The sequence below is a fragment of the Erythrolamprus reginae genome, chromosome 8 (assembly GCF_031021105.1).
Source record: "Erythrolamprus reginae isolate rEryReg1 chromosome 8, rEryReg1.hap1, whole genome shotgun sequence".
NCBI classification, from domain to species: Eukaryota; Metazoa; Chordata; class Lepidosauria; order Squamata; family Dipsadidae; genus Erythrolamprus; species Erythrolamprus reginae.
The window spans coordinates 4,191,884-4,217,833 of record NC_091957.1 but is presented as its reverse complement, the minus strand read 5'-3'; the positions used below and the strand labels follow the sequence as shown (position 1 = coordinate 4,217,833).

The 25,950-nt window shown below is 43.1% G+C and overlaps 1 protein-coding gene and 1 long non-coding RNA gene across 4 annotated transcripts in view; both read right to left on the bottom strand.

Moving 5' to 3' along the window:
* Nucleotides 1-19,669, bottom strand: part of GOLGA1 (golgin A1) — a 38,383-nt gene extending 18,714 nt beyond the window's left edge. The window contains exons 1-12 of one of the 3 annotated variants that reach the window (XM_070758678.1): nucleotides 19,553-19,669; nucleotides 15,503-15,771; nucleotides 13,298-13,388; nucleotides 12,058-12,132; nucleotides 10,302-10,399; nucleotides 9,040-9,072; nucleotides 8,202-8,330; nucleotides 6,781-6,950; nucleotides 5,797-5,908; nucleotides 4,256-4,351; nucleotides 2,949-3,074; nucleotides 424-519 (exon numbers count right to left, since the gene is read on the bottom strand). In XM_070758678.1, the coding sequence (XP_070614779.1) occupies nucleotides 424-519; nucleotides 2,949-3,074; nucleotides 4,256-4,351; nucleotides 5,797-5,908; nucleotides 6,781-6,950; nucleotides 8,202-8,330; nucleotides 9,040-9,072; nucleotides 10,302-10,399; nucleotides 12,058-12,132; nucleotides 13,298-13,388; nucleotides 15,503-15,637 (1,161 nt within the window). In that variant the 5' untranslated portion in view covers nucleotides 15,638-15,771; nucleotides 19,553-19,669. Of the gene's footprint in view, nucleotides 1-423; nucleotides 520-2,948; nucleotides 3,075-4,255; nucleotides 4,352-5,796; nucleotides 5,909-6,780; nucleotides 6,951-8,201; nucleotides 8,331-9,039; nucleotides 9,073-10,301; nucleotides 10,400-12,057; nucleotides 12,133-13,297; nucleotides 13,389-15,502; nucleotides 15,772-19,455; nucleotides 19,514-19,552 lie in introns of those variants that run through there. The other 2 variants (XM_070758680.1, XM_070758679.1) reach the window with 2 other exon arrangements.
* A 2,384-nt stretch (nucleotides 19,670-22,053) lies between these two features.
* Nucleotides 22,054-25,950, bottom strand: LOC139170703 (uncharacterized). Its single transcript, XR_011559656.1, has 2 exons — nucleotides 23,569-25,950; nucleotides 22,054-23,499 (listed from the first exon to the last, which is right to left on the bottom strand). It is a non-coding gene; the product is annotated as an uncharacterized lncRNA (long non-coding RNA).

Below are 25,950 nucleotides of genomic sequence, written 5' to 3'. Positions count from 1 at the left end.
GCAGCGGGGTCAGACTTGTTCTCATTAGGACTAGAAACAATGCGATGAAACTGCAAAGAAGTAGATTTAGATGAGATATCAGAAAAAACTTTCTAACGGTAAGGGTGATAAACCAGTGGAACAGTTTGCCACAGGAGGTGGTGGGCTCGCCTTCACTGGAGGTCTTCAAACAGAGACTGGACAGTCATCTTTCTGGGATGGTTTAATGGACCCCATGACCCTGGAGGTCCCTTCCAACTCTATGATTCTATGATTCTATGAATTAATCCTCATCAATAGCTGGTATCGGTTCAAAGGACTCTTAAAGCCGAGAAGAGTAAATACGTAGTCCAAAAATTTCTCCCAGAAATATGAACAATGGAATCTGTTTCCTTCTCAGCCCACTGACGCACAGTGGCCAGATCGATTTTGCGTGGGTCTTACCTGAGATTCCAGGAGATTTAGGCTCTCCTTGTGGCTGGTTTGAGCCGTCAGGAGCTCTTGTCGAGTATCTTCCAGGCTCTGCTCTAAAGTACTTTTCTAGAAGGGAGGGGCAAGGAAAGAGAGAGAGGGGGGAGAGGAGAGAGGTTAAGCCATGGAGAAATATCGGTAGCTGACGAAGCAAGTTGTTGCCACAGTTGTGCTCATTATTGCTTGACTCTGCCAGGCAGCGCAATCCATGCTTTTTTAAACATGATTTCCCCCTGATTTTTAAACATGTTCATAGAGTTTGGGTTTCCCCCCCTGATTTATTCCATTTTTTTCATGAATTCCCTGATATTTCCCAAACCGCTGATTTCCCTGATAATTCCCTGTTTTCTAGGTTTGCCGGACACCTTGCTTGAGTTCTCCGAGTCCTCGGAGAGGGGCGGCATACAAATCTAATAAATAATAATAATAGAAACATAGAAACATAGAAGACTGACGGCAGAAAAAGACCTCATGGTCCATCCAGTCTGCCCTTATACTATTTCCTGTATTTCATCTTACAATGGATATATGTTTATCCCAGGCATGTTTAAATTCAGTTACTGTGGATTTACCAACCACATCTGCTGGAAGTTTGTTCCAAGCATCTACTACTCTTTCAGTAAAATAATATTTTCTCATGTTGCCTTTGATCATTCCCCCAACTAACTTCAGATTGTGTCCCCTTGTTCTTGTGTTCACTTTCCTATTAAAAACACTTCCCTCCTGAACCTTATTTAACCCTTTAACATATTTAAATGTTTTGATCATGTCCCCCCTTTCCCTTCTGTCCTCCAGACTCTACAGATTGAGTTCATAAAGTCTTTCCTGATACGTTTTATGCTTAAGACCTTCCACCATTCTTGTAGCCCGTCTTTGGACCCGTTCAATTTTGTCAATATCTTTTTGTATATAATAATAATAATAATAATAATAATAATAATAATAATAATAATAATAATAATAGTTCACTTGAATCTCTGCCGAACAGGCCCCTGGCTCTCACAGAAAGGTGGGAATTAAACCTTGTGAAGTTTGAACAATGAAACCCATAAGGCAAAATACTTGTTGGAATGGGTGTCAAGTTAAGGGGGTGTTTATGCATATATATTTATTTTTTTATTTATTCATTTGTCCAATACACAATACATATGGAAGAGAACAGACATGAAGTAATATATATAAAGATAATATGTAAAAATAGAGGAGAAGATATATGAAAGGAAGAGAATATATATGATAGATGAAAGAAAGGAAAGACAATTGGACAGGGGACGAAAGGCACACCAGTGCACTTATGTACGCCCCTTACTGGCCTCTTAGGAACCTGGAGAGGTCAATCGTGGAGAGTCTAAGGGAGAAATGTTGGGGGTTAGGGGTTGACACTATTGAGTCTGGTAATGAGTTCCACGCTTCAACAACTTGATTGCTAAAGTCATATTTTTTACAGTCAAGTTTGGAGCGGTTAATATTAAGTTTGAATCTGTTGCGTGCTCTTGTGTTGTTGCGGTTGAAGCTGAAGTAGTCATTGACTGGTAGGACGTTGCAGCATATGATCTTGTGGGCAATACTTAAATCGTGTTTTAGGCACCGTAGTTCTAAGCTTTCTGGACCCTGGATTGTTAGTCTATTTTCGTAGGGCATTCTGTTTCGAGTGGAGGAGTGAAGGGCTCTTCTGGTGAAATATCTTTGGACCTTTTCAAGGGTGTTGATGTCCGAGATGCGGTATGGGTTCCAGACAGATGAGCTGTATTCAAGGATGGGTCTGGCAAAGGTTTTGTAGGCTCTTGTGAGTAGTGTGAGATTGCCGGAGCAGAAGCTACGTAGGATCAGGTTAACAACTCTAGAAGCCTTTCTATGTTTCTATGTTTTGGGAATGTCCGGTAGTGCAGAACTTTTGGAAAGAAGTGCAAGAGGACACTAATAGGATGTTAAACATACGATGGACAATTACAAAGGAAATGGCAGTACTAATCAAAAGGAACGAGATGGGAGAATTTAGAGAAATAAAAAGAAGCAGCCATAGAAAGCGCTCAGGCAGTAATAATCCTAGGTTGGAAGGATGCGACAAAATGGACAATACAAAATTGGTATCGGGACATGTTGGATCATATTCAGTTTGAAATTATGGATAAGAGGATGAATTCGGCCAATGAAACTACTCGGGAACTGGTGGGACGATGGGACAAGGTAAGAGGTTATGTGGTCAGTAGAATTCGAGACCAAGCTATAAAGAATAAATTAGAATTACTTTATAATATGTAAATAGATATATTGCTCTTGAGTTAAAACGGTATATAGAAAATATGCCCCCATTTTGGTGGAAGGGTGCGGATGTTATCTGGTGGCGGGAACTTTGAGCACTGAGTACATTGTTATATGTTGTGTGCAGCTTTCATTGTTACAAAAATCAATTTTAAATGAAACCCATAAGGCTCTCTCAATCGGTGGCCCATCTCAGCCGATACCTCTTCCCGCTGTCCGAAAGCGTCTCTGCTCACCTCCCTGAACAGCTCCTCAAAATGTTCCTCCCCAGAGAGGCTGCCTTCCAATCGCTTCTCCAAGAGGGCCACCTTCTCCTGAAGTTGGTCCACCAGCTGGGTCTTCTCCTCCACTTGGAGGGACATCTGTTGGAAAACACAAGAGGGGGTTTATTTTATTTTATTTATTTTTATTTAATTTGAATTCTATGCCGCCCAATCCCAAATTGACCCAGGGCGGCTCACAACAATATAAAATTACAATAACAATAGCAATAGAAAGAAGTCAAGGAAAAAAACCCCAAGTAGGTTGGATATACAGTATGTTTATCCCAGGCATGTTTCAATTCAGTTCATGTGGATTTATCTACCACATCTGCTGGAAGTTTGTTCCAAGGATCTACCACTCTTTCAGTAAAATAATATTTTCTCATGTTGCTTTTGATCTTTCCCCCAACTAACTTCAGATTGTGCCCCCTTGTTCTTGTGTTCACTTTCCTATTAAAAACACTTCCCTCCTGGACCTTATTTAACCCTTTAACATATTTAAATGTTTCGATTATGTCCCCCCTTTTCCTTCTGTCCTCCAGACTCTACAGATTGAGTTCATTAAGTCTTTCCTGATACGTTTTGTGCTTAAGACCTTCCACCATTCTTGTAGCCCGTCTTTGGACCCGTTCAATTTTGTCAATATCTTTTTGTAGGTGAGGTCTCCAGAACTGGACACAGTATTCCAAATGTGGCCTCAACAGCACTCTATATAGCTGGATCATAATCTCCCTCTTCCTGCTTGTTATACCTCTAGCTATGCAGCCAAGCATCCTACTTGCTTTCCCTACCGCCTGACTGCACTGTTCACCCATTTTGAGACTGTCAGAAATCAAGACCCCTAAATCCTTCTCTTCTGAAGTTTTTGCTAACACAGAACTGCCAATACAATACTCAGATTGAGGATTCCTTTTCCCCAGGTGCATTATTTTACATTTGGAAACATTAAACTGCAGTTTCCATTGCTTTGACCATTTATCTAGTAAAGCTAAATCATTTGCCATATTACAGACGCCTCCAGGAATATTAACCCTATTGCACACTTTAGAGTCATCTGCAAATAGGCAAACCTTCCCTACCAAACCTTCCCCTATGTCACTCACAAATCATTGTGATTGCATATGCAAGAACTTTGCCATAAAAAAATTAACTGCTCGTCCTAAAATGCAAAGCTTCCCACCGAAGCTTCTCTCCCAGAGAGACCAATAAAGGACAAAACGGCATTCGAGAAATCACGTCTCGGTGTCTGTGGTTTCTACATCTCTACAGGAGATCTCTACCTTCTGCCTTTGCTCTTGAAAGTCCAACTTCAGGGATCGGTGTTCGCCCTGTAGCACGTCCAGGTTCTTTTCGGCACTCGAAGCAGCCAGCTGAGCCTGGGAGATTCAAGAAAAAAAAAAGATCCTTGAAATCTACTTCGGGATATCTGATCTGGTCCGAGTCAGAGAGCGAGCGAGAGGAAGAGGGAGAGTCTGGGGGGTGAGGAGCCTACATTGGCTATAGATCTCCTGACTGGGGATTTGCCCGAGGAAATGAGGGACACGATCCTGAATGCTTGGGTGAGAAGGCTGATGGACAGACAGGAACAGTTGAGAAAGATCAGAAAGGAGAAGTGTGCACAGCTGTGCATAGTCTACATGGCAGTGGACCAGAATATCTCCGGAACCGCCTTCTACCACACGAATCCCAGCGGCCGATAAGGTCCCACAGAATTGGCCTTCTCCAGGTTCCGTCGACCAAACAATGTCGTTTGGCAGGCCCCAGGGGAAGAGCCTTCTCTGTGGCGGCCCCGGCCTTCTGAAATCAACTCCCCCTGGAGATTAGAACGGCCCCCACCCTCCTTGTCTTTCGCAAATTACTCAAGACCCACCTATATCGCCAGGCATGGGGGAACTGAAACACTTCCCCAAGGCTTTTATATTTTATGCATTGGTATGTATGTGTCGCATGGTTTTTAATTACTGGGGTTTTAAATATCTTTTTTCCCCCTCCTAACATTAGATTTGTTGCAATGTTATATTGTTTTTTATTATGTTGTGAGCTGCCCCGAGTCTTCGGAGAGGGGCGGCATACAAATGTAATTAATTAATTAAATAAATAAATAAATAGTCAGCACTCCCCGAGAGTATTTAAGGGGAGGAGTTTAGAAGATGCTCTTGGCAAGAAGTCAACATTCCTGCCTAGAAAAGCCTGTAAAGAGTGTTTTGCCTGACAAACCTGGATTCAGTGTTGGACATTTATAGGGTTAATCTTGTGAGTAGACTTTTGGCTGGGAAGCAAGTGTGTCTGCCGTTATGAATTTGGCCTCACGCCCGGATTTTGGCAAAGGAAGAGACATTGCTTTAATTTGGCATTTGTGAAGCAACGAATGTCTAGTAAAAAGGACTCGTTTGATTTTGAAACCTGTGTGTGCGTTTGAGCTTTCATTTGGGGCTAATTACCGGCCGAGATACAACACTTTCTCTACCGGTTCGGAAGTGCGTGCTTTGTGTTGTACATGCTTTTTCACCCTCTACACATGCGCAGAAGGCTTTGTGCAAGAGTAAAGGATTACAAGCAAGAAAATGGCAATTGGCTGGGCGGCACCTCGTGCTGCCACCAATTCCGGTTCTCCGAACTCCCATTGGCTGCTGCTAGCAGTACACCCGAACTGGTAGAATTTTCCCCTATCAGGAAAGTGAATTTTCTACGAAGCAGGGTTGTGCGTGCCATACTTGATACCACCACCACCACCACCCTTGCTACTGTGAGAGGTTTGGCAGCTATGGGCATCAGAACGCCAGCCTCAATGGAAAGAGGGAAGCAGCAGGACACCACTGACCTTCTGCAGATCGACCGACACGCGTTGGACGTAGGATTGCAGCTCTTGGCTCCGTTCTTCCAAGCTGGTGATCTTATTTTCTGCGCTCTCCCTGGCACCTCTGAACTCATCCCTGCGGGGAAGGTGTTGTGGTTAGCTCTGGCCCAGCTCCTGCCCCAAGGAATGTGGAGGTGGATGTGGGGGAAACATCCACATGCCACAGGCCTGTTTTGCTCCCGATAGAGTCTCCCAACAAACTCTCCTCTGACTAAGGAAGCGTGAGTGACAGGGAAGAGGGGAGTTTGGCAGACAGCCCAGGAGGAGATCAATCTTCCTTATCTTCTTTGGATTCAGAGGGGGAATGTATGACTGACCCACACATGCGTAGAGTGATGCATAGGAGAGAACAACTTAAGAAATATTACAGGAGATAAGAGAGGCCACCTGTGTTTGGGTGGGGCTCCAGCAATTAGAGCTGCTGATAAAAATAGCAGCTTGCTGGTTTGGCCGTTGTGGAGGACTATCTGACCGTAGTTTCGTCAAGACTATGGATTGTTGTTTCCTGTTTGTATTCAAGACTGCGTGTGGAATTCCTGGACTCTGGATTATACTTCACTGTGAGTGTTTATCACTGTTTGGAGAACATTAGTGGACTCAATTTCCCAGTTACTGGGTTAGAAACTGGTTTGCATTTAAACTGTGCATTGTTTGTACAAGAAATCCCTTTGAAGTTTAAAAGGGAGTTTTTTCTTCTCTTCTGTTGATAAAGAACATTTGTTTTGCATTCAATCGTGTGTGTGTGTCTGCTTGGACTAATTACCCTGTAATTACGGGCGGTTGGCACACGCCGGCAGAACAGAAGGTGGGAAGAGAAACTTGAAGAAGGGGACGCCAGAGGACGAGGTGGCTGGATGGGGTCACTGAAGCAGTTGGCATGAGATGAAATGACCCCAGGGGATGGTAGAGGGTCCCGATCTTCTCAGGCAGCTAACATCTTCTCCTTACCTTTCCATCGTAAGGTCCTCCTGTTGTTGTTGCAGCTCCTGAACTTTTTTGGCCAGGCAAGAGGATGAATCCTGACAAGCTTTCAGGTCGTCTCGTGCTTGTAGCAACTCCTGGGTGGAAGATCTCAGCTCCCCCTCCATCCGGGCCAAGGATTCCTCCTTGTTCAGAAGCTAGATGTTTAACAAGAGACTCTTATTATTGGGTCATTCTTTGTCAAGTGGACCAGTGTTCAGAATCGTCCCCACTCGACCACCTTCAATTTCAATGAAACTTCGCACAACCGTGAAAGTTTAGAATATGGATCTAAATTTTTGCACACCTGGGTTTTATACCGTAAGGAATATACAGTGATACCTCGTCTTACAAACCCCTCGTCATACAAACTTTTCGAGATACAAACCCGGGGTTTAAGATTTTTTTTGCCTCTTCTTACAAACTATTTTCACCTTACAAACCCACGGCCGCCACTGGGATGCCCCGCCTCCACACTTCCTTTGCCAGCGAAGCACCCGTTTTTGCGCTGCTAGGATTCCCCTGAGGCTCCCCTCCATGGGAAACCCCATCTCCAGACTTCCATGTTTTTGTGATGCTGCAGAGGAATCCCAGCAGCGCAAAAACGGGCGCTTCACTGGCAACGGAAATCCGGAGGTGGGGTTTCCCAGCGAGGGGAGCCTCCGTGAAATCGCAGCATCACAAAAACACAGGGGTCCCAGATTTGGGGTTTTGAGGACTTCGGTGCTTTTGTGATGCTGCGATTTCACGGATGCTCCCTTCGCTGGGAAACCCCACCTCCGGACTTCTATTGCCAGCGAAGCGCTTGTTTTTGCGATGCTGGGATTCCCCTACTGGGATTCCCCTGCAGCATCGCAAAAACCCAGAAGTCCAGAGGTGGGGTTTCCCATGGAGGGGAGCCTCAGGGAAATCCCAGCAGTGCAAAAACGGGCGCTTCGGCTGGCAAAAGGGGTGAATTTTGGGCTTGCACGCATTAATCGCTTTTCCATTGATTCCTATGGGAAACATTGTTTCGTCTTACAAACCTTTCACCTTAAGAACCTCGTCCCGGAACCAATTAAGTTTGTAAGACAAGGTATCACTGTATGTGCAAAGTTTCACTGAAATTGAAGGTGGTCGAGTGGGGAAGATTCTGAACATTGGTCCACTTGACAAAAAGTGACCCGATTATTATTTTTAATAAATTTACAAAACAGGATGGAATGAAAAGTTTTTCCCACCAGTAGTGGGATGGGAGGGGGAGGAGGGAGAGAGAGGAAGGCACAACTCAAGGTGGGGGTGGGAATGAACAGAGTGAGCTTGGTTGCATTTGGAAACAGAAGCCAGGGGTCCCATCAACTACATCCCGGAAGTAAATGTGGAAACTCAGCCGAAGGTGACCCCCACCCCCAACCCAAAGAAATCCTCACCATGTGCTTGATTTTCCCAAGCTCCTGTTGTTGGAAGCCTTCCAGCTCATCAATCTCATCCCTCTTCTGGAACAGATTCAAACTCTGGTCTCTCATTTCTTGCAACTGGGACGAAAGCAGCTTCCTTTCCTGTTTAGCAGCCAAGGCACAGTGAGGATGGGGAAATAATAAAGGAAGGGAGGTCAAGTCTTGACTTTCGGGGCAAAAATTAAACCAGTTGGTGCGAAACACCAATGTTTTGTGTGCATATATATCACCTCTCCTGGGTTGGCGGAAGGCTGAGTCAACCTTGAGTTGGTCAGGATCGAACTACTGGTAGTGGGCAGAACTAGCCTGCAATATTACATTGTAACCACTACTCCACCATGGTCCTTCCTTCCTTCCTTCCTTCCTCCATCCCCCCCTCCCTCCCTGCTTCCTTCCTTCCTTCCTCCATCCCCCCCTCCCTTTCTCCCTCCCTCCCTCCCTCCTTCCCACTTAGCACTAATACTTATATACCACTTCATAGTGCTTTTACAGTCCTCTCTAAGCAGTTTACCGAATCAGCCTCTTGCCCACAACAACCTGGGTCCTCATTTGACCCATCTCGGAAGGACGGAAGGCTGAGTTAACCTTGAGCTGGTAGTGAGATTTGAACTGCCAAACTGCTGGCAGCCGGCAGTCAGCAGAAAAAGCCTGCAGTACCACACTCTGACCACTACGCCACCGTGGCTCTTTCTGCATTACTTCTTAGAGACCCAAATATCCATCATCTAAGCCCCTCAGCCTTCCTTCCCCAACTCCTTAATTCTGGAGATTCCCCCAAACCAACCGCCTTGGTTTCAAGCCAGCTCCTCACCTTTTCCAGATGTGATAGTTTTTCTCGCCACTCCTGGAAAAAGAGAAAGGGACAACTCAACATCAGCATGGCTGCTCTGCCGCAAGGAGGGTTTTCCCCCTGGAAGGACTCAGTAAAAGAAAAGCAAGGAATGGGGTAGAGACCACCAAGGCCCATGGGAAAGAACCTCAATGCTCAAACAGCTGCTCTGACATAATGTGTGTGTGTGTGTGAGAGAGAGAGAGAGAACATGCTTGGTGACATCACAGAGAGGATTCCTTCCTTAAAGGCACAGTCGTTATTTACATTAGAGGCGGAGACCCTTTGAGAGCTGTTATATAATGTAATTTCATTTTAATGTGTGCTGTGTCAAATTGCAAAGCTTTCAAGTTGCCATAAGCAGGAGGGGGGGGGAGGGGAGGGAAAGAACTGACATGAGCTGTTGGGTTGTCCCAACCAAAAAGACATTCCACAACTGCCTTTCTCCAGTGGGTGGGTGGGTGGACGGACGGACGGACGGACAGACATCGTGTTTCCCCAAAAATAAGACCCTGTCCTTATATTTTTTGGAATCATAAAATAAGCGCTTGGCCTCATTGCCATGCACTTAAAAGCCCGATTGGGCTTATTATCAGGGGATGTCTTATTTTGCAGGAAACAGGGTGGGTGGATGGAGACAGACAGATGATAGATAGATAGATAGATAGATAGATAGATAGATAGATAGATAGATAGATAGATAGGTAGATAGATAGATAGTAGATAGATAGATAGAAGATAGAGATAGATAGATAGATAGATAGTAGATAGATAGATAGAAGATAGAGATAGATAGATAGATAGATAGATAGAAGATAGATAGAAGATAGATAGATAGATAGATAATAGATAGATAGTAGATAGATAGATAGATAGATAGATGATAGATAGATAGATAGATAGATAGATAGATAGATAGATAGATAGATAGATAGATAGATAGATAGTAGATAGGTATAGACAGACAGACAGACAGACAGACAGTATTTGCCCCAAAATAAGATTCTGTCTTATTTATTGTTGAACCCTGAAATAAGTGTTTGGCTATATTGCCATGCACTCAAAAGCCTGATTGGGCTTACTATCAGGGGATGCCTTTATTTTGGGGGGAAACAGGGTAACCTTTCTAAAGTTTATTTTTCTCGGGAGGTATACATGGAATCCGGGGAAAATCCATTTGTTTCCTAAATGGTTTCATGCCACCTTCAAGGCAGAATTGTGGTGACATTTCAGGGACAGGCTACCTGGTCTTTCTTCTCCAACGCCAGCCTCATCTCTTCCACCATCTTGCCCATGTTGGCCTGGTGTGTTTCGTTCTGCTCTTGGAGTTTCTTCACAAAGGCTGTGTGGGCGACAACAGAAGGCGTGAATGTAGCGAAACCGGGCCTACGCCCAAAATGAAAGCAGAGATCTACCTGTTTAGGGAAAAACTGACAGCCTGCCAGAATTAACTTCTCTGCGTCCAATATCGTCTTTTCTAACTGGCAGCAAACTCGGTTTTAGCCGCCTGTCTTAAAAACTAAGATTCTACACTTAGGAAAGAAAAACTAAATGCACAGGTACAGAGTATGTAGTACCTTGCTCAACAGTAGCAACTGTGAGAGGGATCTTGGAGTCCTAGTGGACAACTATTTAAATAGGAGCTAGCTGTGTGCAGCAGCTGCCACAAAGGCCAACACAGTTCTAGGTTGCATGAACAGAGGGATAGAATCAAGATCACGTGAAGGGTTAATACCACTTGGTAAGGCCACACTTGGAATATTTGCATTCAGTTTTGGTCACCACAATGCAAAGAGGATGTTGAGACTCTAGAAAGAGTGCAGAGAAGAACAACAAAGAGGATTAGTGGACTGGAGGCTAAAACACATGAAGAATGGTTGCAGGAACTGGGCATGGCTAGTTTAATGAAAAGAAAGACCAAGGGAGACATGATAGCAGTGTTTCAATATCTCAGGGGTTGCCACAAAGAAGAAGGAATCAACCTATTCTCCAAAGCACCTGAGGGTAGAACAAGAAGCAATGGGTGGAAACTAAACAAGGAGAGAAGCAACCTATAGCAAAGGAGACATTTCCTGACAGTTAGAACAATTAATCCATGGAACAGCTTGCCTCTAGAAGTTGTGAATGCTCCAACACTGGAAGTTTTTAAGGTGTTGGATAACAATTTGTCTAAAATGGTATAAGGTTTCCTGCCTGAGCAGGGGGTTGGACTAGAAGACCTCCAAGGTCCCTTCCAACTCTTTCTATTCTATTCTATCCTTTCCAATATTCTATTCTATCCTTTCCAATATTCTATTCTATCCTTTCCAATATTCTATTCTATCCTTTCCAATATTCAATTCTATCCTTCCCAATATTCTATTCTATCCTTTCCAATATTCTATTCTATCCTTTCCAATATTCTATTCTATCCTTTCCAATATTCAATTCTTTCCTTCCCAATATTCTATTCTATCCTTTCCAATATTCTATTCTATCCTTCCCAATATTCTATTCTATCCTTTCCAATATTCAATTCTATCCTTTCCAATATTCTATTCTATTCTATTCTATCCAATATTCTATTCTATTCTATCCAATATTCTATTCTATTCTTTCCAATATTCTATTCTACTCTACTCGACATATTTATTATGGGCAGGTTACAGTTGACCTCTACATTAAAACATAAAAAGTTAAAACTCAAACTGTACAACCAAAGTGACATGGGATGGGTGGGGGCCGAGTGGGAGGCGAGGTGGGATCTGTTGGTACTCAACCCTCTCCATAGGACAGGATAAAACAGGAACCTTGACAACTGAGTTTAAACATGCTTGGGATAAACAAACTATTGTAACTTCAAGGGACTACCTGTAGTTGATGAAACTTAAACCAACAGCGGCCCAGTAAATAAGCAGCCTCTGTATCCAATGATGCCGTCCCACGCTATACTATTATTTTTTTAGTTGTTCTTCTGAGGTTTCTAACGCTTTTATCAAATGGGAAATAGCAGGTACATACAATCTTGATGTGTCTCTAACGCGTTTTCAAGCTTCTCCTTGATCTTCTGCAGGTTTCGGAGCTGTTCAGCGTAATCTTAGTGGAAGGACGCGGTGGCACCAACCAGTTACATACAGGCAAAAGGCGTGGGGTGGACGGTAAAAAGAAGAGAATGAGATATTTTAAAATCCAAATGAAAAGGTAGAACAATTTCATAACCTCCTCCAGGCCAATAACAAGGGCGTTGCCGTCATCACTGCACTTGAAGGCAGCCGAGACAGAAGGGAAATAAAATAAATTTGCCAATAAAAGGAGATTAGAACGCCCCCCCCCCACCCTCCTTGTCTTTCGCAAATTACTCAAGACCCACCTTTGTTGCCAGGCATGGGGGAGTTAGGATATTCCTTCCCCCTAGGCCATTACAAGTTATGTATGGTATGTTTGTGTGTATGTTTGGTTTTTATAATAAGGGTTTCTGGTTGTTTTATTAAATTGGATTGTTATATGTTGTTTTTTATCATTGTTGTTAGCCGCCCCGAGTCTGCGGAGAGGGGCGGCATACAAATCCAATAAATAAATAAAATAAATAAATTTTACCTACGATGCAAGGGATAAGGGGCAGGTGTTTTTGAAAGCTCCTTCAAATAGCTTCTAGTCCATTGGAGTAAATTGCAAATAGCCCTTTCAGATACTTCAGATACTGTTTTAGACAGGTGTATAAGATAGACTTATTTTCGGGGAAATATGCTGTTTATGTGTATGCGTGTGCATATGCTCAAAACAATAAAGGGAACACTTAGACAACACAATCTAAGTCCAAGTAAATCCAACTTCTGTGAAATAAAACTGTCCACTTAGGAAGCAACGCCGATTGACAATCAATTTCACCGGCTGTGGTGCACACTCAACTTTGTACAGAACAAAGTATTCGATGAGAATATTTCATTCCTTCAGATCTAGGGTGTGTTCTTTGAGTGTCCCCTTTTTTTGAGCAGTATACTGTATATCTAACCCACAAATACATCGAGTGGGCTGCAGAGCGGTAGACGGTCCACCTGTAGGAGTGGAATGCATAATAAAATTTTTGCTGGGGGAGGTGTGATATGCACATCCGTACATCAAGAGCTTTAAAAAATAGAGAAAGTGACAATCCTGACTGTCATTCATTTGAAATGGGGATGGATGGGAGAAAAGTGTCTTATGGTTTTTTTGGTTTTTTAAAAAAAAAACTAGCATCCTCTTTGTACGACAAGATACATACCGGATAGCTTAACTTCTAGCTTCCGTATTTGTTCATTTTTTCGGAACAGCTGACATGAAAGGTCTTCTCTTGAGCTGCTCCCATCAGATGGCTTGGTAGGAAGAAGTCAGAGAGACATTCAGATTAATTTCTGGAAGGGGCCAACCCAGGACAATGGGACAAAAAGTCTGGACCCTTTATTTCTTTTTATCCCAACTTGAAGTGTTTTTAATAGGAAAGTGAGCACAAGAACAAGGGGACACAATCTGAAGTTAGTTGGGGGAAAGATCAAAAGCAACATGAGAAAATATTATTTGACTGAAAGAGTAGTAGATCCTTGGAACAAACTTCCAGCAGACGTGGTAGATAAATCCACAGTAACTGAATTGAAACATGCCTGGGATAAACATAGATCCATCCTAAGATAAAATACAGAAAATAGTATAAGGGCAGACTAGATGGACCATGAGGTCTTTTTCTGTCATTGATCTATAATAATAATAATAATTGTGATCCCGCTATATAGAGCGCTGGTGACACCCTATTTTTTAATACTGTGTTCAGTTCTGGAGACCTCGCCTAAAAAAAGATATGGATCAAATTGAACGGGTCCAAAGACGGGCTACAAAAACGGTGGAAGGTCTTAAGCATAAAACGTATCAGGAAAGACTTCATGAACTCAATCTGTATAGTCTGGAGGACAGAAGGAAAAGGGGGGACATGATCGAAACATTTAAATATGTTAAAGGGTTAAATAAGGTTCAGGAGGGAAGTGTTTCTAATAGGAAAGTGAACCCAAGAACAAGGGGACACAATCTGAAGTTAGTTGGGGGAAAGATCAAAAGCAACGTGAGAAAATATTATTTTATTGAAAGAGTATTAGATGCTTGGAACAAACTTCCAGCAGACATGGTTATTAAATCCACAGGAACTGAATCTAAACATGCCTGGGATAAACATAGATCCATCGTAAGATAAAATACAGAAAATAGTATAAGGGCAGACTAGATGGACCATGAGGTCTTTTTCTGCCGTCAGACTTCTATGTTTCTATGTTTTAAAAATCAATAACATAAATGGTTTTAAATGATTTTCCCCCTTCTTGCATTTGGTATGTGTTGTGAGTGCTCTATGCCTGGTTCTGAAGAGGATGAGCCATGTCCCTCAGACAGACAGTAACTGGGGAGAGTCTGAGGAGGCTGATGTGACATTGGGAGATTGGTCACAGTCAGAAAGTGGGGAAGACATGTTAGCAGTGTTCTAATTTTTTGGGGGGGGGCGGAAAAGTATAGTGTCTGAGCGGCAGTCCCTTTGGGACTGGGCGGCACAGAAACAATAAATAAGTAAGTAAGTAAGTAAGTAAGTAAGTAAGTAAGTAAGTAAGTAAGTAAGTAAATAAACAAACAAACAAACAAACAAACAAACAAACAAACAAATAAAAAACCCACCCTGTTTTGCCTCAGAGAATTTCAAAATAAAATACTGTACTGTGTGTCTATAACAGTGAGCTCATAATAGGGCAACTCTATCAATATCAAAATGCCACTTAAATAGTTGAGCTAGTTTCAAACTAGATTTTGATTTTCTTTCTCTCTTCCTTACTCCCATTCTTTTTCTTTCTCTTTTCCTTCCTCTCTTTTTTCTATCTGTTTCTCTCTCTTCCTCTCTTCCTCTCACTCTTTCCCTCTCGGCTTCTGGGCAGGTTTGGAAAACTCTGAGTTGATGATGATTTTTAAGTGAGCGATTGCTCACTGCTCAGCTTAGAGGGAACTATGCATGTTAGTGGAAAACAATTGGATAAATCCTCACTATAGAAGGATGGCAAGAAGGCGAGAGGAGATCCAGTTATCCAACATCTTTTAAAAATTTCCAGTGTTGCAGCATTCACAACTTCTGGAGGCAAGCTTAATTGTTCTAACTTATCAGGAAATTTCTCCTTAGTTCTAAGTTGCTTCTCTCCTTGTTTAGTTTCCACCCATTGCTTCTTGTTCTACCACCAGGTGGTTTGGAGAAAAGGTTCTTATTTGTGGCAATCCTAGAGATATTGGAAGACTGTTATCATGTCTACCCTGGTCTTTCTTTTCATTAAACTAGACATACATAGTTTCTGCAACTGTTCTTCATATGTTTTAGCCTCCAGTCTCCTAATCATCTTTGTTGCTCGTCTCGTTTATTCTTAAATAAGTGACTGAAAAGGTGTGTTTGAACGCCATCTCTGACACTTACAAAATCGTCCCCGGACTCTGCTCCCGCTGATGTGACAGATTCTTTGCTGATTGATCTGGGCATCCTGGCTAGCCCCCCCGGCCGTGGGGTGGTAACAGACTCATCAGCAATCTTTTTCTTCAGTTTGGCAAACATCTTTTTCTGCCCAGTGTGTTCAGAAACCAAAAGGTTCCCACGCACACACAACTCAGAGGCGCCCTCGCAACGGACGGCAGAAATCTTCCATTCAATTAATTCCGTTCCCTCAAGGGGCTCATCATCCAATCGTGCTGGTACATGAAAAACAAACAGAAGACATTTTTTTTGGAAACTGGACAAAACAATTACACATGGGTAATCGTCAAGGTATTTACAGAAATCAGTTTAAGGCCATGGCTCTATGTACAGAATAATCAAAATCTATTAGACCGTAGTCTTCAGGAAGAGGGAGATTGTGATCCCGCTGTATAGAGTGCTGGTGAGACCACATTTGGAATAATACTGTGTTCAGTTCTGGAGACCTCACCTACAAAAAGATATGGATAAAATGAACGGGTCCAAAGACGGGCTACAAAAATGGTGGAAGGTCTTCAGCATCAAAGACTTCATGGACTCAATCTGTCTAGTCTGGAGGACAGAAGGGACACGATCGAAACATTTAAATAGGTTAAAGGGTTAAATAAGGTTCAGGAGGGAAGTGTTTTTAATAGGAAAGTGAACCCAAGAACAAGCGGGCACCATCTGAGTTTAGTTGGGCGAAAAATCAGAAGCAACATGAGAAAATATTATTTTACTGATGCTTGGAACAAACTTCCAGCAGACATGGTTGGTAAATCCAGAGGAACTGAATTTAAACATGCCTGGGATAAACATAAATCCGTCCTAAGATAAAATACAGGAAATAGTATAAGGGCAGACTAGATGGACCGGGAGGCCTTGTTCTGCTGTTAGTCTTCTATGAATAATTCACTGTGTGCAATTCTGCCAAAAGCTGTCTGACACTCGATAGGGCCAAACTGAAATACTGATCTCTCCTCAGCGACCAGATTAATTTCAAGATAGCCATACCAAGGAGTCCTTTTGGCCATCCTATCCTGTTTCAACTCCTACCCTCAAAACGTCGCTACAGAGCACTGCACACCAAGACAACTAGACACAAGAACAGTTTTTTCCCGAATGCCATCACTCTACTAAACAAATAATTCCCTCAACACTGTCAGACTTTCTACTAAATCTGCACTTCTATTCTACTAGTTTTTCTCATCATTCCTATCACCCATTTCCTCCCATGTTGACTGTATGACTGTAACTTATTTTTATTTTATTTTTTTATTTACTGGATTTGTATGCCGCCCCTCTCTGGAGACTCGGGGCAGCTAACAACAGTAATAAAACAATGTACAATAATAATCCAATAAATGCTAAAAATGATTAAAAAACCCATTAATATAAAAAAAAAACCAAACAGACATACAGGCATACCACACATGAAATTGTAAAGGCCCAGGGGGAAAGAGCATCTCAATTCCCCCATGCCTGGCGGCAGAGGTGGGTTTTAAGGAGCTTACAAAAGGCAAGGAGGGTGGGGGCAATTCTAATCTCTGGGGGGAGTTGGTTCCAGAGGGCCGGGGCCGCCACAGAGAAGGCTCTTCCTCTGGGTCCTGCCAAGCGGCATTGTTTAGTTGACGGGACCCAGAGAAGACCCACTCTTGTTGCTTATATCCTACGATTTTTATTAATATTTCTTCTTCATTGCTTATTTGGCCCCTATGACAATCATTGAGTGTCGTACCACATGATTCTGGACAAATGTATATTTTATTTTATGTACGCTGAGAGCATATGCACCAAAGACAAATTCCTTGTGTGTCCAATCACACTTGGCCAATAAAATTCTATTCTATTCTATGCTAAATATAACTGTATCAAGGTACAGAAACCAAATATTGAACATTCGGGAAATAATAACCATCAGGGATGAAGTCTCCACGGACGATCACTATTCCAAATTTGGCAGTCTGCCCTCGTTCTGAAAGCAGAACAAATAATGGCAGTGAGAAGCTTCATTTCCAATGCCTAAAAATACACACACACCCTCTCTTATAATGGCAGTGCTGAATGAAAGCAGGAGCAGTAAGGCAAGATGACGGATGGGAGGAGGAGGATCTCAAATGGGCTCCTGATGCACTTAAGGTTAAGAAGATTGTGTTGGGGGGTAGCTTATCTCCCAGAAGACTCCATAACCTCGGAAGAATTAGTTATTATGCAAGCCTGGCAAATGGTTATAGCTGACCCTTAGCTTTGGAATTCCAGAAGGAATCTATGACGCCAAATTATATGGCGCCAAAATAGTTTAGCCTGGTCCAAAGAGCAGAAAATTCGAGTAAGATGCTGAAAAACACACTTGGCCATGAACCTTTCCTTAGCTTACCTATCTTCATCAGGTGATTGCATTAGGGAGAGTTAATTTCAGTTAAGTAGAGGGAGACAACTGAATCCCACAATGAATACAATTAAAACACTGTTTGGAGTTCATGAATTGATATGGACTGCCCAAGTTAATCAAAGCTACAGCAAAAGGAGGGGAGGCTGGAAAGAAAATGGAATAACCAGGGCATGGGACCCTTTGCATTTTCTTCCACTGTCCAGAACATGTCCAGCTTCTTTGCTTTGCTTTCGGCATATATTTTTGCTATATCGGTCAACATCAAGAAAAGTCACACAGCATGAAAAATAAGCTAACCTTTAAGCCAACATAGCATCCATCTCTCTCTCTGTAGCTAATGAGAGCAAAATAGCTTGAAATACTGTGGAACCTCTACTTAAGAACTTAATTGAAAATGTCCAAAGATACTTCACCAGAAGAGCCCTTCACTCCTCCACTTGAAACAGAATATCCTACGAAGTCATCTCTGCCGGCACATGTGCCATTGCCCTGAGCTCAGCTCCAACGTGCATGTGTGTGTCAGCCAGCTGATTTTTGGCTCAGAGCCCCTGGGAGAGCATTTTTGGCTTCCAGAGAGCCTCTGGGGGGGGGGGGGGGACGTTTTTACCTTCCCCTGGCTCCAGGGAAGCATTTGGAGCCTGGGGAGGGTAAAACATGAGCCTACTGGGCCCACCAGAAGTTGGGAAACAGGCCATTTCCAGCCTCCAGGGGGCGGTGAAAGCTGTTTTTGCCCTCCTCAAGCATTGAATTATGGGTGTGGGTATGATAGCGCGTGCAGATGCTCTTTGGGACACCCAAGGAAAAAAAGGTTCATGATCACTGGCCTAGGACAAAGAGGGCTTAGGAATGGGAGGGGGCTTAGGAGTGGGAGGGAGCTTATGAAGGGGAGGGGATTAGGAGGGGGCTTATGAAGGGGAGGGACTTAGGAGGGGGAGGGGGCTTATGAAGGGGAGGGGGCTTAGGAGTGGGAGGGAGCTTATGAAGGGGAGGGGCTTAGGAGGGAGAAGGGGTTTAGGAGGGGGAGGGGGGCTTAGGAAGGGGAGGGACTTAGGAAGGGGAGGGGGCTTATGAAGGGGAAAGGATTAGAAAGGGGAAAGGGCTTAGGAGGGAGAAGGGGTTTAGGAAGGGGAGGGGGCCTATGAGGGGGAGGGGCTTAGGCAGAGGGGCTTAGGAGTGGGAGGGGGCTTAGGAGCAGAGGGGGTTTAGGAAGGGGAGGGGGCTTAGGAGGGAGAGGGGGCTTAGGAAGGGGAGAGGGCTTGTGGGGGGGAGGGGCTTCCCCTCCCCGCCCCCCCCACAAGCCCCATTTGATCGGTTACCCCAGCCTCCCTTTCCCCTTATGGGACTCTGAGTTTCCTGGTCACCGTATTTACCCTAAAATGAGGGCGGTCAATGTTTCTCCAACAGAGAAAGCTGATGACCGTAATTACCGGACAAACTGCGCACCTGTTTAAAGAAACACAGACACACTTAATACACAACACACACACACTCAAATGGGGGGGGGGGGCAGAAAGCAAGCTGGCTTAACCTGTAGTTTTAACCGGCGACGGGACGCCTCGAAGCGGCCTCAACCCCGAAAAAGAAAAAAAAATAGGGTTGAGCGATGCCGAAGGAAAAGGACTCACCAGCTGATGGTGACAGAAGGGGAGAGTCGTCCAGGAGCGGAAGCGGAAACGCCGTCTGAGGCCCCTGCTTTAACCGCCGGCGGAAGTGACGCAAGGGAGGCAGGGGGGGGAAATAAAAATAAACCGGGAGCTATGGACGCCGAGAGGGAGCGGCCTCCTGGAGGCCGCGCCCCCTCGCGTGATCAGGGAGGCGGGACGTTTGAAAGGGCGGGTCGCGGACGGCCACGTCACCATTTCCTATTCGCATGCGCATGGAAGGCCTTGAGGGGAGGAGGGCGCCATATTGGAGAAGTCCTCAGCTCCAAGCCGCGATGGGTGGAGCCACGCTTCCCGCTCAGGCCCAGCCCCCCCCCCCCCTTACGATTTAAGGCAGCAACATTTAAGAACAGATGCCTCTTATAAGAAGAGTGGCTGGGGCATTCTGGGAATTGGAGTCCACCCATCTTACAAGCAGGTGGAGGCTGAGGGGGGAATTTCAAAAACACGAAACGTCTCAAAAGAGAGTGGCCGCTTTAGAATAGAGTAGAAGGGAATGGGATAAGGGATAGAATAGAATATTGGAATAGAGTAACAGACTAGAGTGGAAATGGAATAAAATTTAGGGATAGAAAAAGGGATAGAATGGAATGGAATAGAATTTAGGAATAGAATAGAAAAAGGGATAGAATAGATTAGAATAGAATTTAGAAATAGAATAGAATAAGGGATAGAATAGATTAGAATAGATTTTAGGAATATAAAAGAATAAAAGATATAATAACTAGATTATAATTTAGAAATAGAATAGATTTTAGGAATATAAAAGAATAAAGGATATAATAACTAGATTAGAATTTAGAAATAGAATAGAATTTAGGAATAAAATAGAATAATGGATAGAATGGAATAGAATAGAATTTAGGATTAGAATTCTTTCTTGGCCCAATGTGATTGGACACACAAGGAATTTATTTATTTATTGGTTGGATTTATGGGCCGCCCAATTCCTGAAGGACCCTCATTTGACTCCTGTGCATAAAATCCCACTTAAACTTAGTGTAAGTGTTGAGTTTGCTTCCTCACCCTTTCCTTCCCCTTAACATCTGGGGAGTAACACCTGGTTGCTCAGACTTTGAGCAACCAGATGTTACTTTACTGGAGTATCTATGGGATTTCTGCAATGCTTACATTTCCTACACACACACACACACATCTACACCCTGGACCACAAAGTACCAGTAAGGGGCATTCATAAGCACATTAGGGGGCTTTCTGACCTCTGTCCTTATGTTTCTCTCTTACTAGTATCGTGTATATATTGTTATATCTTTGTACACTACCAATATGTACTAGACTAGATGAATGAATGGACAAATAAATAAATAAAAAGTGGGCTGCCGCTATATTCCCATCATTAAAACTCCCTTAATTTGTCAACCATCGGTATCCTCTGATTTAATTTTACTATTTTCACTACTGTTTTAATAAAGGCAATGGGAGAAGATTAGGAGCACTGAGAATCCAAGATACTGACGGATAAGTGGTAAAATCTTTTTTGTTTTTTACTACCGGTTCTGTGGGTGTTGCTTGGCAGGTGTGGCAGGGGAAGAAAACTGCAAAATCTCTATTCCCTCCACACCATAGTTCCCTCTAAGCTGAGCAGTGAGCAATCGCTCACTTAAAGATCATCATCAACTCAGAGTTTTCCAAACCTGCCCAGAAGCCGAGAGGGAAAGAGTGAGAGGGAAGGAGAGAGAGAGGAAGAGAGAGAAACAGATAGAAAAAAGAGAGGAAGGAAAAGAGAAAGAAAAAGAATGGGAGTAAGGAAGAGAGAAAGAAAATCAAAATCTAGTTTGAAACTAGCTCAACTATTTAAGTGGCATTTTGATATTGATAGAGTTGCCCTATTATGAGCTCACTGTTATAGACACACAGGACAGTATTTTATTTTGAAATTCTCTGAGGCAAAACAGGGTGGGTTTTTTATTTGCTTGTTTGTTTATTTATTTATTATTTCTGTGCCGCCCAGTCCCAAAGGGACTGCCACTCAGACACTATACTTTTCCGCCCACCCACCCCAAAAAATTAGAGGGAACACTGCTCCACACTCCAGGGGAAGGATACTGCAAAATTTCGCCATTCTCTCCACAAAGAAACTGCAAAATCTCCATTCTCTCCACAAAGAAACTGCAAAATCTCAGAGAGGGGCGACATACAAATCTAATAAATTATTTTATTATTATTATTATTATTATTAAAATCCCCATTCCAGGGGAAGGACACAGCAAAATTCCCATTCCCTCCCTACTCCTGGGGGAAGGATAAAACCCCAAAGATTTTCTCTTCAGTAGCACAGTTCTAAGGATTTATTTATTTATTTATTGATTGATTTGATTTGATTTGTATGCCACCCCTCTCCGTAGACTCGGGGCGGCATTGCTTGGCAATCTGAGAAACTGATGGAAATTATTTGAATCCAAACGTTCGGATCACTTAATCTTAAGAGGCTCCAAGACACAACATTAAGCAAATATGTTTATTGTATATTGGTTATACATATAATCCGAGTGGGGCTCGATACAAAAAACCCATTTATACACAACCAACGAATGTATTCACATTCTAAGTGAATGTAACCGACATGGGGAAAAAATCTTCAATACACCAAGAGCAAAACCCCAGATATGTCCTATTTCTTCTCGGGCGACGTAAAAGCAGGTATGTGGGTTGGTTCTTGACAAGGGTTTCTCAGTCCCTTGGACACTGTGCCGAGTCTCTAGAGAGCATCACAGTGTTAGGTTGAAAAAATCCGGGACGGGGTCGAACTGTCTTCCCATAAGTGGTCAGATCGAAAGACGTCGACGGAAATTGGAACGGGACAACTCCACCACAGCCAACTCCCCTTGGACAAGTTGAACAAGCAGGACAACTCAACACAGCCTGCTGGCCACGGGCCAAATTCAACCATTTATTTAAAGTCATTTATAATTTATTTTTAAATTTGGAGTCATCCCCAATTTTCATTTTTTTTTGTCCCTTCCTTTGCATCCTTTCTTTAATTATTCTTCCCTCCCCTGCTCCCCAATTTCTGCGATATTAAATGACAACTCTTGTCGTCTCATTAAATGACAATTTCTGCGATGTTAAATGACAACTCACAGACGATGAGTTGGCTGTGGGGAATTGTCCCTAGACCCTACAGAAGTTACCCCACATTGTGCTCCAAAAAAAGGAAGAACGTGTTGAACCTTTGTAGAAAAAAGAAAAAAATACCGGCACAAACCACAGTGTGAATCATCAATCGATGGGGAGAGAAAATCCAAAAGAAAGTGAGAGGGAATGGACTGATGGATGATGAATAAGATATATGGCTTACATAATTCGGATACGTTAAAGAGACAGACACGTGTACAAGGATTACAGGAAACAAGATTTCCACACCCACTGGACTTTGTGGCACAGGTAGGTGCCATTCATTCTTGGCTGGTCGAGGAGAGGCGGGTGGGGTACCATTTTACAAGGATGTAAACCAGAATGCCCTGACCTCATCCCTTCCCGCCTGCAAAATTGACAGCATTGGAGAGGAGGAAAAATAATAAAGGAGTTGTCAGATCAGGAATGTTGTAGAAATCTCAAGTCATCACATGGATAAGTTGGCACCAGTACATGGACAGGTATCAAAGATGGCACCGAGCGACGTATATACAGCAACACAACATGCACTACAGCACTTACAACAAGTCCGGCAAATGTGAAATGGTTGTGCTTCCATCCCTTTAGCAGAGATGCTAACAGTTGTGTGTGTGTATGCCCTACCACTTGCGTCACACATCAATAACAAGTCGGTTACAGACTAGCAGTTGCCTAGATCAGTGTTTCCCAACCTTGGCAACTTGAAGATGTGTTTATGTTTATTTAGATTTGTATGCCGCCCCTCTCCGCAGACTCGGGGCGGCTAGATATTTGGACTTCAACTCCCAGAATTCCCCAGCCAGCAAATGCTGGCTGGGGAATTCGGGGAGTTGAAGTCCAGATACCTTCAAGTTACCAAGGTTGGGAAACACTGGCCTAGATAATATTTAGAAAAAAAACATTAAGAAGGCAAAAAGTTTTTAATCACAACTTCCAAATACGTGGTGCGTTTTTTTTTAGGAACAAAAACCAGGCGATGTTGTTTTTAAAAAAACCCAGAAGTCTGCTTTCTTTTCTTTTTTTAAAGTGGAAGAAAAATTAAGAAAAATGTTGCAAATATAAGCACAAGGCAATAAGAGCTCCCTACCAAGATTCAAATCGAGAAATGCATGCTAGCGTTTAGTTCCCGCAAGTTGGTTTGAGTTAATAGTGCAAATCCTACTCTACTGGAACAAACATTATAGAGTCTGAAAAAGTATACCCTTTCTTATATTCATTCTCTCTCTCTCTCTCTCTCTCTCTCTCTCTCTCTCTCTCTCTCTCTCTCAGCTGTTAGCACTGCATGGGGTCCATATTAAGTCATCCACAAACTGAAGGATGAAACCCAGAAAATTCCTTACTAATTTAAGATTTCAATTAATCTGTTCTAAAGCTGACTCAGCTCATCGTATCACTCCACAAATATTGGCCAATGAAAACAACAAGTTGTGGTAGTTGTGGTTTGTTTTTTTGAAAAAAAGTGTGCAGCAGAGTTTAGTGCTAAATTTCTGTAAACGTTTGGCTGCGTTCTTCAAACGTTCCCACGCCAGCCAGCAAAGGACTTAAAGAGGATCGCAAAGGCTGGGACCATACCACGTTTTTAAAAAATACAATGAAGTCCAAGCATGTGCCAATCAAGAGGATTACAAGACTCATAGAGACAAACGAAATACACATAACCATGCAAAAGTGCTACCGAAGGGTAGGCTTTTAAAAAAAAACATAGGCTCAGACCTTGAATTGATCGTGAGGCTTGGCTGTTACCAAAATTCTAAAACCACCAATAAAAGTTAAGTTGAAAACGACGTGCCCAAAAAATTGTTTGTGAAGCATTTTGCTTTGAACATTGGAAAAGGAAGAAGGGAGGAAGGGAAGAGAAGGGAAGGGAGGAAAAAGAAAGAAAAAGGAAGGGAGGGAGGGGGAAGGAGGGAGGGAGGGAGGGAAGGAAGGGAGGGAGGAAGGGAGGAAGGAGAGACAGAGGGAAGAAAGAAAGAAGAAAACAGGGAAAGAAGGAATGAAGAAAGGAGGGAGGGAGGAAGGTGAGAAATGGAGGGAGGAAGGAAGGAAGGGAGACAGAGGGAGGGAAGAAAGAAAGAAAGAAGAAAACAGGGAAAGAAGGAATGAAGAAAGGAGGGAGGAAGGAAGGTGAGAAATGGAGGAAGGGAGGGAGGAAGGAAGGAGAGACAGAGGGAGGGAAGAAAGAAAGAAGAAAACAGGGAAAGAAGGAATGAAGAAAGGAGGGAGGGAGGTGAGAAATGGAGGGAGGAAGGAAGGAAGGGAGACAGAGGGAGGGAAGAAAGAAAGAAGAAAACAGGGAAAGAAGGAATGAAGAAAGGAGGGAGGGAGGTGAGAAATGGAGGGAGGAAGGAAGGGAGGAAGGAGAGACAGAGGGAGGGAAGAAAGAAAGAAAACAGGGAAAGAAGGAACGAAGAAAGGAGAGAAGGAGGAAGGTGAGAAAGGGAGGAAGGACCTATAACACATTAGAAAACTATGTATAATGTTAAATTTGACTAGAAAGATACCTTCTTTAAAGTAACAAGATAGTGTTTGCTTATCCTAGGAAGCATTATTCTTGGTTTTCTTTATTTTCCCTTTATACCTGCACATGTCTATTTAGCTGCCTCGATAGGACAAAGAAAAGCTGGTTTGTTGTGCTTAAGCTCTGATAGATATGAACAGGCTTTGGTCCCATCTTACGTAGGATGTGTATCTTTGCTTTTTAAGCTATTTCATTGAAAAACCTGGTGAAACACAGCACGGAATTATGATCCGGGCAAAGACCCCCGAGCAAACCCAAATTTTCGGCAATTAAAGCAAACACGAATTTCACCAATTAACGCAAGGGTGCACTAGATTTCTCCCCCATCCGACGTCCAAACCCACCTTCTTCCTTCACCCAAACCTTACGACAACAGGATAAGCAGACACTGATCTGATTTCTCGAAACATTTCTTCCTAACAAATCCTTCATGAATATCTCGAAGGCGAGACCTCTACCGATCTTCAGAGGGGGGCATGGTTCCAAGTAAAACGGAAAAGAAAATGAATTGCTTTTCCACTAATAAATCAGAATAGCCAACTTTGAAAGTTTCTCTCCTCCTCGTTTAAGCTTTTTCGGTGTCAAACTTCATTATATTTTTTTTGGTAAGGACCATGTTTGAAATCTATGCCCTTTGGAAAGACAATGTCAGAATGACAAGACACGCAAACTAAAACTCACCAGGCGTTGGTGGGAACTTAAAACAAGG